The 12,659-nt window shown below is 27.7% G+C and overlaps 3 protein-coding genes across 5 annotated transcripts in view; 2 read left to right on the top strand and 1 right to left on the bottom strand.

Annotated features, from left to right (window-relative positions):
* Positions 1-5,914, bottom strand: part of LOC106784675 (protein phosphatase 1B) — an 11,201-nt gene extending 5,287 nt beyond the window's left edge. Inside the window, exons 1-5 of one of the 2 annotated variants that reach the window (XM_014744474.1) lie at positions 5,703-5,914; positions 4,179-5,099; positions 3,812-3,929; positions 1,545-1,656; positions 1,110-1,164 (exon numbers count right to left, since the gene is read on the bottom strand). In XM_014744474.1, the coding sequence (XP_014599960.1) occupies positions 1,110-1,164; positions 1,545-1,656; positions 3,812-3,929; positions 4,179-4,991 (1,098 nt within the window). In that variant the 5' untranslated portion in view covers positions 4,992-5,099; positions 5,703-5,914. Of the gene's footprint in view, positions 1-1,003; positions 1,165-1,544; positions 1,657-3,811; positions 3,930-4,178; positions 5,100-5,702 lie in introns of those variants that run through there. The other variant, XM_014744473.1, reaches the window with a different exon arrangement.
* Positions 5,915-6,387: 473 nt separating this feature from the next.
* On the top strand, positions 6,388-8,684 carry LOC106784688 (mitochondrial import inner membrane translocase subunit Tim23). Of its 2 annotated transcripts, XM_014744496.1 has the most exons (5): positions 6,388-6,542; positions 7,014-7,263; positions 7,481-7,650; positions 7,733-7,823; positions 8,323-8,684. In XM_014744496.1, exons 1-5 carry the CDS (start codon positions 6,476-6,478, stop codon positions 8,330-8,332), a joined length of 588 nt encoding a protein of 195 aa, XP_014599982.1. In that variant the 5' UTR covers positions 6,388-6,475; the 3' UTR covers positions 8,333-8,684. The 2 variants fall into 2 exon arrangements, with proteins under 2 accessions (XP_014599982.1, XP_014599981.1); XM_014744495.1 differs by lacking the exon at positions 8,323-8,684 and having other exon boundaries at positions 7,733-8,314.
* Positions 8,685-10,594: 1,910 nt separating this feature from the next.
* Positions 10,595-12,659, top strand: LOC106784687. The gene is made up of 3 exons (XM_014744494.1): positions 10,595-11,027; positions 11,346-11,553; positions 11,670-12,659. Exons 1-3 carry the CDS (start codon positions 10,696-10,698, stop codon positions 11,898-11,900), a joined length of 771 nt encoding a protein of 256 aa, XP_014599980.1. The 5' UTR covers positions 10,595-10,695; the 3' UTR covers positions 11,901-12,659.

Genomic DNA, 12,659 nt, shown 5'->3' with positions numbered 1-12,659 from the left:
TTATTATTATTATTACGACTTTGTAAATTCTATTACTGAATTGAAGTCTAGATGAGATATATATAACAAAAAGATAAACGTTTAAAATGTAATAACAGGATATAATTAAGTAAAAAATATTTCTTACGTGTAAATATTTTCAAGGTTCGATTCATATCTTTTTTTTGTAATCCCCTATCACCATGCAACTCTTTAAGACCTAACGTGTTCTTCAAATTATTCATTCCTAATCGTAATTTGTTTAAACTCATAGCAGATACATTAATAATAATTATTACCATTATTCTGTAAATAAACAAAGAAAATTTTTCGGCTTATTTCTTCTTCTTTTTTTTAAATATATATATAGTATTATTTTTTTAATTTCCTTCAACGCATTTATGTGTATATTTACACACACTCACACACACACACACATGCACGTGCGCGTATTTAGTTTACTTTTATTTTAGAGTCAGAAATATTGTGTTTCTTTATTTTCCTTTTTTTTTCATGTTTGCCAAATTATACAGTACTGCGATTAAATATAAACTCGATAATAATTTTCTAAGGCATTTGAGTTAGGACGCAGTGACTGCCATGAAAATAACTTGATTTCGAATTAACCGAATGATTTAAGTGAATGAAAATGTAAATCAGCGCATTATCTGTATTATTAATGAAAACAAATAATTTTATAAACAAAAACATATCTATTACTTAATCAGTCGTTGTTTAGAAATTTCAAAGAGAGAAAGTAGAAAAAGATTGGTCAAGTTTATGATAATTCGCAGTACCATATAAAAAATATTTTTAATCTACGCTCTAATTACAAGCAGATTATTTTTCGTTCAGTTTCAATTTGTATTTATTATGTATCAATTATTTCTTGCTCTTCTAATACAAAAAGAAAAAAATAATAAAAGAGAAAAAAAAATAAGAGAAAGAGGAAAAAATGCATACCCACGAGTTATCAGTATCAGTAAAACAAATGTTTTTCTGGTTTAAAATCTGCATCATCATATGAATGAAAACGGGATAAGTCTATTAATTATAATTGTACATTTGATGCAGTATAAAAAAATGTTCACAAGTTAGTCATGTCAAAGGTTTTCGTATATAAGACTTACAGTATTCGCTTTTTTAGGACATGCTTCTCGAAACACTTGTTCGATCAAAGGTTGCCTATAATAAAAAGAAAATTACAAAATATTAATGTTTGTAATACAAGAACTCAGTTTGAAAGTTGCTAATTTTTAGCTAATTTATTCTCATTTATATAGACAAACTTTTTATATAACGATGGTAGAGAAATAATGCATATAATATTAGGAAGAGATAAAATAATTGGATTCTTGCCTAGAAGATCTAATTTTAATCAGGAAATGGGCCAAATTTGTAGAAGACTAAGATATCTTAAGCACTTAGTGATGAAATTAAACTATATAATTAGGCTAGAGTTTTGTCAAAAAAGGCGACTACTATGTGAGTTTTATTTTCGTACGAAAGAGATAATATGAGGAAAAATTGAGAAGAAAAAATATTGTAAATAAAATAATACTCACTTAGATTGAAGTCCTCCTCCGGGAGGTAAATTGGGGAACTGTTGGTCCACAAGAAGTTGTATTAATTTGATGAAGTCGAACTTCTCCTCTTCTTCTTGTTCCGCTACTATTTCTATGAAAGCAATTAAAAACTATCAGTATAATGTTCAACCACTTAACTTTAAGAAATTAAATGCATTCCTATTATTTTTGAAATAGTGAAAATATGAATAAAATAATAGATTTTAATGTTGCAAAGATAAAGTTATATATATATATATAGAGTTGGAGAAATACTGCTTATACTGGATGTAAAACATTTGTATTAGGTAGTTCAATATATCACACAGAAAGAAGGAATTGATTGCTTGAATAATTAAGAAAAAGAAAAAAAGAAAATTAATAATTATAGGAAAAATTAAAATTGATATTAATAATTTGATAGAAACATCTATAATACGAAACACATCAAATATATGCTATAGAAAAATAATTGTAATGTTTAAGAATTCTATAGATCAAAAAGAAACAAACACAGTTGCTGTTATTTAGTTTATGAGAAAAAATAAAGAAAACATGTGTATAAATATTATATAACTTCCATGCAGTATTTTTTTTCTATTATAATATAAAGATTTAAATATTATATAAATATAAAAGGAAATATATTCCTTTTATATATATACACACATATGCATATACATACAAATATAAAAGGAAATGTATTAACTAGATTTACATACACGTGCATCTACTTAGGACTGGAATAATATATTTTACAGTACATTTCTTATGGGAATATATGAAGCATACTCCGGTCTTAAGTAGATACATTGATATCACATTTTACTTATGTTTATACTAGTATATATATTTTTGTCAATTGTTTTTTTTTATATCCACCTCTGGAATTGTCAAGTGCAGATCCTTCTTCCTCCTTCCCACCCCCTATTCACATATATTTGTAAGTTGCCATGTTCCTCCATAAGAAATGCATTGTTTGCAAAAATAACATAAAAACATTATGTGAAGTTCCTCTAGACTTGTTTTAAAAATGTTTTTCACCTACCTGCTACATTGCTTTTTACATGTACATATCAAGAGAGAGGAACAAACAACTTCCTTAATTATAACTGTTTTTTTTTGTTTTGTTTAAAACATATTTTCATTGTCTAGGCACCTGTCAACTCCAAGGGTGGAATATAATATCTCTAAATAATAATAATCTTGTATTTGAAGTAAGTTTAATCTTTGAAAAATTCAATATATTACAATTTTCTAAATTGATATATATATAAATGAAAAGTTTTAACTTGCATTAGCGAAACAAAGTACCCTGCGTTTTATCGTGGGCTTTTTAAAGAAGATATATTTCATCTTATTGCCACGTACGAGTAGCAAGCACATTATTTATATATCAGAAGGTTTATTGTTTTTCGATTTAGATTAAATTTCAAAATAATAGGTGAATGGTAATGGAGTTAATTATTCCTATTTCTATGTAAGATAGTTATGAGTTATCAAATTCCAAGGACAAATATACGGATATATATATATGAGAAAATAATGTTAGATATATAATAACGTAGATGTTATTCATCGTCTACTTTACTTTACTTTATATATGGTATCAAGAATGATTTTTCAAAATATAACACTTTTTAAATATATACGACAAATCTTAGAGAAGATTATAATGGAAAAAATTGTTATATTAGACTTTATACAAGTAATGTTGGTCCATAATTTATATCCTATTATTATAGTTAGAAATGTACTAGTTTTATTCATAAATATTCTTCTTGTAATTTAGATATCTCTACTGTATAAATACGACTTTAGATTGTATATATAAGTTAATTTTAAAAAGAAAATTTATATATATATATGTGTGTGTGCACGTGCACGTAATATTTATATAATCAGAATATTATTGTAATAATTGACGAATTTTTGTTTATATATATATATATATATATATATATATATATGTTTTTCTTGAACTTCAAGATTTGTACATAATGTTTCTATATTGCACGAATCGATCATCTTTAAATATATGATTATTTTAATAAATACTAAATAACTCACATATCTTAATAAATTGCTATTAAATATCGATAAGAATTTGTAGAATTTAAAAATACAGAAAAATGAATCGTCTAGATATTCAATTTCTTACTTTAGAACTAAATCTTATAAGGAATGTCATGTGTGACATTGTGATCTGGTATTAACACAACAACAAAAAGAATATAATGAATGTGTATATGGAAAAGAGAAAGAACCTTTAATACTCCTTTCAATGGCTATTTCCAGTTCAGCTTCCTTTTCCTGGGCTTCGGAATTTGGTTTTGGCGCCGCGGGGAACGTAACCAAGACAATACTCATATTATCTCTGCTACCCTATAATAAAAATTTGTATTTAGTAAGATAAATATTAATATTAACCCCTTGTACTATGATTTGACACAGGAGCTATGTGTCAAAAGTGTTATATATATATATATATATACATATTTGAAATAGATATAGAAACTTACAAGAAATCTAATAATAAATGTCGAAATTAAACTTCATGTTATTAATAATGCTAAAATAAAAAAGAATAGTATACCAATGTTTATATACGATATATGGTAAATATAATCTTACCTTGTAAAGACATGTGTCTATGACTTGATTTGTCACTGCTTCTAAGTCATCCGTAAGCAGTAGCCTTGATCGTATAAAACCACATAAGTCTTCATTATTCATAACATCCCAAATACCATCACATGCTAAAACTAGAAATTCATCGTGTTCATCATCTCTGTCTCTTACGAATATTTCTGGTTCTGGTGACACTAACTGTTCGCAGGGGCCCCTATCTTTCAAATTTTTATATTCGTAGTCTCCCAATGCTCTTGATACTGCCAATGCACCATTTACTCTTTGTATCATGACACTTCCACCTGCATTCTGTATTCTTTCTTTCTCTGCAGCTAAAAATGGTTTATGATCTCTGGTAGAGAATACCGGGCATCCGGAACTGCAAAGTACTGCTCTAGAGTCTCCACAATTAGCAATATATATATTTCTGGGAGATATAAATGCACAGACAGCTGTTGAACCAGATTTATCTTTTCCATCGCTCATCTCTGGTAAGTCTCTCATTTCAACATCAAGCTGAAGAAATCCAGAATGTATTGCCTTAATGACATCCTCTGCTTTGAATTCTTCAGTCTTCATAATGCACTCTAACAAATGCTCTGCACTGTGCTCTGATACTAATGCCCCTGCATGCCCATCAAACACAGCAAAATAACTCCAATCGGAAAGGCCACCTCCCAAGCCGGTTATAGCTCTATGAGCATCTTCCATTTCCAATCGCCAACCCTGCATACTGGAGACGCCATATCGTAATCCATTGCCAGCCCCATGTTCATTGTATTTATCTGTTTTAGGAGTATCCAAAAATGCCCCCATAGTATTTGTCGAATACTTTTTACTTTGGTTAAAATAATCAATTTTCTTAAATATTATTTAATCAGCATTTTTCCATGTACAAGGATCTAATGCTTTTTTTCACTTTATCTAAAATAGAAAGAAAAAAAGATACTTCAGTTAACCTTTATTATTCATTATCAAAATGAACAGTCAATGTTATTGCGTTTCATTGATAACTTTATCCAAAGAGTATCAACGATTAGTATCACGTTTGGAAAAAAACGTTTCATATGTACGATGATCTCAGAAACATGCATTTGTAAGATTACCATGAACAAACTTGGCCTTAAAAATGACACATCAATAGACATTTAATATTCTAAACATTAACCGATTCCTTTACCCGTTCGAAAAGAAATGATAACAATCTAATAGAATGAAAATAAGCGTGTAAATGTAAAGAGTCTTTCATTAAAATGTTCTTAAGGTACGCGTTAATAGTCATGGAACGAGAACGATCGGTTACCGGCGAATGTATCGCCAATAATTCCTAAATATTCCAAATACATCGATATTGAATTAATTAAATATTTATTACAAGTGAAAAAATGTAAGCTCTAGCAGACATAAGCGGTAAAATATTATTACGAGAACAATTCGTTTACGGCAACGCCAAAATTTCGCTACTAAAATAGTTTTACCTTAACTGGCTGGCTCATTCGTGGAAATAAAAAAAAATAAGAAACTTACATGTAGAGATTTTGGCCAAATATCATCGTTACTTTTTTTGGAAGAGTATATTATTCGGTTATATGTGCGTTACAGCGTGCGTGGTATTACGCTAATCGACTCGTTCCATGTTTTTCCAAATGCACACGAATATGTATTACCATCGCCAACGTACCCCTTTGCTCTAAGCTCACACACACACACACAGTAACACGAAATCGACTTACGCAAATGGCGGATCAACCTTCGCGCTATTTATTAATAGCCAAGCGTCGTGGCGTCATCTTTAACCAATCAAAATCACGGAATTCTCCTTACGCGCGGAGTAATTCAAATTATTTTTATTCTCTATGATTGAAAACCATATATTTACGAAAACAAAAATAGTGTTTTAATTAAGAAATATTTGAAAACTTGTGTTCAGGTGAATGTATGTTTTTTTTTTAATGCTTTCTATGAAATATTAATTGTTTTTAATTAATGTAGAAGATGTCACGTGATTTTGGTTTGTTGTTTGTTTGCACGTGTCAAGATAATTTTAATAATAAATAAAATCAATATTCTATCGTTTATCAATTCTAATTTTATCTCTGATGATTAATTATTATTCTAAACTTTTTTTATTAAGTGAGTAAATATTTATTACAATTATCGGTCGATAACTTGTTTTTGGTTATGCTAGGTTTGCTTTTGATAGTGTGAGTTTCCCATCTTAAACTACTGCTATAGTCGATGGACATTAATTCTTACAAATAAATTCTGCTGGAAAATATATTACATAGAATCTTTTAAAAATGAGTGATTTCCGCGACGATAGTGTAAAAACTATTAATCAAAAAATTGATAATAAATATATACCACGTAAGTATATAAATGCAAAAAAATTTATGATATACTTTTTTAGAAAATAAGTATTTTACATTTATATTATCAACCTAATCTAGATATTCATGCAACGTGCTTGTTGGTAATTTTATTATTATTTAAAAAAATAAATTAGGAACTGCATACAATTAATTATCATCCATCTAAACATAATTGCACATTATTTGTAATAATTTATACACTATTTAAATGAAAAAACAATTAATTTTTGTACAAGAAAAGAATATTATTGCTCACTTATGTAAAACATTTCTAATATTTTTTGAAAGAGATATCTTTTTTAATTTAACTTTTAATCTTGAAATTTAATGTTTGTTCAATTTATTAATCTATTAGGTTCTTTATCTTTGACTTAGAATTAATTAAAATAAAGTTTGTGATAAGTAATATAAATAAGTGAATTAGTTTGTTACAAAATTTGTTCATTTTGTTCATTTTGTTTTTCAGTTACTCCACAAGAAGGATTAGCACCACTTAGTCCATATTTAAATTTTGATCCGTCGTATCTTCCACCACGAGATCCACAATATATATTTCCAGAAGGAGCTGTAAAACAACGAGGACGTTTTGAGTTAGCGTTTGGTCAAATAGGTGCTGCGTGTATAATAGGAGCAGGTATTGGTGCTAGTACCGGTTTATATAGAGGGATTAAGGCAACAGCTTTAGCTGGACAAACTGGTAAACTCAGAAGAACACAGTATGTACTTGTCTTATTTTATTAGGTTTTTACTTTATCTTAACCTCTTGTGTTATGATTTAATACATAAGGCTGCATGCCATATTCAATGTTAAAGTACCAATTGTTAAAGTGCAAACGGTTAATATTTCAGTTATTAAATTAATAAGTATTTTCATAGAACGTGTGTACAAATACAAAGTCATGTATACAAGATATTATGTCTGTTTGTTCATAGGTTGATTAATCATGTTATCAAAAATGGATCAGCTCTAGCAAATACACTGGGAGTAATAACGGTAATGTACAGTGGTTTTGGTGTTCTTTTATCTTGGGCAAGAAGTACAGACGACTCCTGGAATACATTAACAGCAGCAACAGCGACTGGCATGTTATTCAAATCGACAAGTGTGTAACTTCTCGTTATTATTGTTTAACTAATCTATACTAATTTATATTATATAATCTTGTTTATATAATTATGTTAAAGGTGGTTTAAGAAAATGTGCTTTAAGCGGCTGCCTTGGACTAGGAATAGCATCTTTATATTGCTTATGGAATAACAGGAATTCACTTTCACAGTTAAGATATGGTGTTAATCCAGCATAAGATTGCGTGTATAATTGTGGAAAGCCCTTTAGTCAAATTCTATCTACCCTTAATTGTTCCTTATCGTGTCCCATTCTCACATTTAATAAAAATTAAATATTTCAATGTATCTGTAACTCTTGAGATACATAGAAATAGACATATTCGTCTATTTTTTATTTTATTGTCTTCTATATACTAGTATATACTAGTAGTCGCATATAATATAGTAGTTATTTAACACAATTAAATGATATATTAACTATTTCTAATTGTAAGTATAATTATTCCAAATTTACAATATTTCAGGGTGTGAATGAATTAAATGTACTAATATTTACATTTGTTATATAAATATTTGAAATGATCAAATATTACTAAAATAACGAATATTGATCAGATGTATACTATTATATACTATGAAAGACAAATACAGTTTATATTAGTTTATCGCTAAAGGCTCTTAAGAGACATTTTTTTTTCTTTTTGCAGATTGAAATGACGATTCAAGTTTGTCAACGACTAGAACAAAATTTCGTAATGAATTCTAACTTTATATTCTATAAAAATAGGAAATCTAATCGATACGCCTGCATAAAAACAAACAGAAATTATTATGAAAGAGAAATGCATGCAATTTATGAACGAACAAATTGTATGATGTATGTATATACATATATATATGATACGCGCGTGTATATGTATATATATTTATTATTACATCGATTATAGTAAATAGTAATTTATTTCTATTTTGTGCCTTGCCTTATGTCTATTTATCATATTAGTACAAAGATATTCACTCAAACTTATTATTACTTAAATAAAACAATTTTCTTGTCGATAAAGAAATAGACAAAACAATAATCATTTTCGCCTTATCAATAAATTCACTAGTTCCCATTTGATTATTAAAATTAAGCAACAATAGTATCTGGGTAGCTGACTGCTTTGGAACACAGAGTGTTGCTAACTCCAGGGAGGTGACTTAAGGTTACGATAAGTTTTTGTCAAGGTCTCTTAAACCCATAAAAGAGAAAATAATATAAACAAGATATTATCGATTAGAAATCTTGATAAAAAAATTATTTTATAGATGATTATTTATTGTTGCTTGTTTTTTAAAACAATTTCTTTTTAGTATACATTTTCATTTGTTTATTTAAAGTTTTATAAAAGACTAGATATAGTCTCTAGGATATCGGTAAAAGTATTAAAGGCATTGCGACATAATCTTATCTGTGCTTATCTTAGAATATTACAGAGTGATAGAGAATAAAGGTTTCATTCATACGGATAATCAGAAAATATTTTATATATCAACTATTCTATTTTATTTTGTGTTATTTTAAATTATCTTTTAAATATCATCAATTAAGTAGTGGATTAATTAAGTGGAATAGTTTCAGAAAAGGATGATAGATACTCTAAGTAAGAAGACAAATATGTGTTCATAATCTACATGAAATAAAAATCTATTAATGTAATCTTCTGTGCATGATGAGTCATTCATAATGAGAATTGTTGCATTAGTTCAATAAGAGTATTTTTTTATTTTGATAATATTTTCATCACATTGTAAAATTCAGAATTTTGGAAGAGTGAAAGAAATAATCAATAATGTGCACTTATGTACACATATATACATCATATGCATTCTACGCATGAGTATATGTAATTTAGAAGCGTCAAAATGCAAAGATCAAATATTTGAGTTTCAATCTTTCAACGACCTTTCCCGCCGCGCTGGAAGAACTATCACTAAGGACTAAGATTTATGCATACGTGTAGCTTATTTCAACAAGAAAAATAATAGGAGATATATTCGTTAAAGTACTCACCTCTATAAGCGTGATTTTACTTATTCGATGAGACATTCGACTAAATGCTATCTGACTCGTTTACGTTACGATATTTTTAATCTCCACGCTTTTTATAGTTTACATTTTCTATTTGTTATTTTTCAAGATTATTTATTATCGATTGAACGGAAATATCTTCGCTTGTGTAAAACGTAAACGCGTTTATATATATATATATGCGCGTAAATTAGAAAGGTGAATATATTCAAATATTCATTATTCGTTGTACTACATGCACTTATTTTTTTCGGAAGTGAATCTTATGTGATATTTTTTTTATACAAAAATATTGGCAACATCATTCATCTGTTTTTTTTTCTCCTTTAAACTTAAGTTTTGCAAACTACACTAAAGTTTACAGTATCCAGAAACGAAGATGGATATATAATGCATTCTGAAAATAGATCTGTCGATAGTACAAAGATGTACGGAAAGGTAGTAACTTCAAAAATATTTATTCGCTTGGACGCGGTTCTGAACATCGTACGGTGAAAATTGACATAAAAGTTACTCAGTTTTCTATTTAATACAGTGATTTATAGTAAAATTATTATTTAATTATTATATCAATCTAATGATAAATCGATGCTCGTTGAAATTTGTTTAAATAAATTACGTACTTCTGGAAATTGACACATTCGTGTTTCAAATAAAGGCGCGAAATCAATTGAAATTTAAAAAATATTAACGTAGTTACATATGTATGGCATAACAATGATCCAAATTAATTTCAAACAAGTACACATGTACACACAGATGCATAACAATATAATCTTTTCAAATGTATATTAATTATAAATTCAAGAGATTCAACGATTATATTAATTTTTTTCTTTGTAGATTATTCATGAATTTGTCATCCATCGAACGAAGTTGAAATATAAAAAAAGGTGTGACTTTTATGATCATACCATCAAAAATGAAAGAATAATATATGACTTGAAATATTATTTATCGTGGAACTAGAAATTTATAATAAAAAAAAGAACAGATATTTGCAACGATGAAAACTTCGCAAGCAGAAACTCTTCTCGCGATATTGTACACTGCTTCGGTGATATTTGCGATAATATCTTTAGCATCTCTCGCAATCATTTGGCAACATTGGGAAATGACATTAGATGTTTGCATTAGTGTTAATTGTGGTTGTATACTGTATGGTATTAATACGTTTAGCACATTTATGGGAGGAGATATAAAACTTTGCCATTATGGTGTCTACGGACTCGTTCCTGCAATTATAATTGGCTTGTGCCTCAGTATTTATCATATTTACAGATGCTGTATTAATCGTGGCCTTGATGAGCCCAGGTCAATGAATTATAACAGCAACAGGTATACTAATTAATTATTATCGCTTTCTTACCTTTATTTTCATCTTAACATAAACATCTCTTCATTAGTCTGGTTGACAAAATATTTGTACAAATCCTACGTCATATTTGTCATTTCCGCCATTTCCTTCCATGCGTACGCATGCGCAGTACATCATTAATTTCCGATTTTCAAATTTAATAGTAAGGGTAAATTAGATATTATAATATTTAAGATGCTTTATGTTTTATTAAAGAATTTTAGATAGTTATATTTATGGTATTATCTTTATAGATGGTAACATCTAATATTTTATGATGTTAATTATGAATTTTGTAGAGCCACTATTAATGGGCAAGTTGTTGTAATTGGTCCAAAAAGAAGAGCTCCATTTAAACAATGGATACCATCAGTATTTTGCGCTGCTTTGATTGGCTGTTTATCGCTTGCGCATGCTGTTGTCACAACCGATGGTTTTTTTAAAACTTGTGAACAGTATAAAAGAAGTCTGATACAACTTTTGGGTTCTAGGGGACGTGAAGCTCATGTAAGATTTATTTCTTATTTTTTATTTATTGTAATTAGGATAGAATATTATTTATGATAGTATTTTATTAAATTTTTGAAAAGAAGTAATAAATAAATATATTTTTTATCTACTAGATAATTCGATACAGACTCGCTTGCAGTGCAATTTTTGACTACATGGATTATCTTCAACCGGATGCCAATAATTTTAGACGAGGAGAAGAATTAAATACAGGTTTTGCATTACAACTCGCTATTGTTTGTACATGGCTTAATTTTTTTACATGGGTTTTTATATGCGTTCTCTCTTTCATTATGGCAAAAAAGAAACTCAACACTTTTGGAGAACACTTCTGTTGTTGTTAAATTCATTTTCTTATTGAAGTATTATATCGTTTAATATCAATTTACAAAATCTATTTTGATCAGCGATAAATGATTCGCTTTGTTAGTCTATTCATATTAAAATTTATTATCGTTCTATCATATATATTAATACAAATATAAAACATATTAATTATGATACAATTTATTTCAATGCTCTGTATTTGAATAGATACAGTGAAAATGTTATTAATACATAATCGTTTATGTACATCGTCGTGTAATATTTATTCATTTAGGAAAAATATCAATTAGAATTGGGGTATATATAACTGATAAATGAAAATTAATTAATTAAACAAACAATTTAATTTGACAATATGAAATCATGAAATTTATGACATTGTGTAATAAAAACAACTAATATTATTTTTTCAAATGTATTCTATTTTGAATAGTTAAATAAAAGTACCGCTTTTTTTGTTAATGAAAAAAAAGGAGGAATGCATCATTTTGATATTATTAACAAAGATTAATTCCAACTTTGAATAATGGTATTTTTGTTTTTCTTTACGTTAAAAAAGACATTTTGTTTTCTACATTATATTTTAATATTTTCTTAGCACCTATTGTTTACAATATATAAATACTGTAAAGAACGACGGGTTTTAAGGCCGACGAATACTAGATTGTCCTAGTATACAGAACAGCAGAAAATTTAAATCCTTAAAATGCACAAGAGTTATTATAAGTTAATTTATTAAATAAAATAATAACCTGATAATTAAGAATTTTCTATAT

The sequence above is a fragment of the Polistes canadensis genome, unplaced genomic scaffold (assembly GCF_001313835.1).
Source record: "Polistes canadensis isolate GaletaPanama2010 unplaced genomic scaffold, ASM131383v1 scaffold_38, whole genome shotgun sequence".
NCBI lineage: Eukaryota > Metazoa > Arthropoda > Insecta > Hymenoptera > Vespidae > Polistes > Polistes canadensis.
The sequence above is the reverse complement of the archived record's forward strand: the minus strand, read 5'-3'. Positions and strand labels throughout refer to the sequence as shown.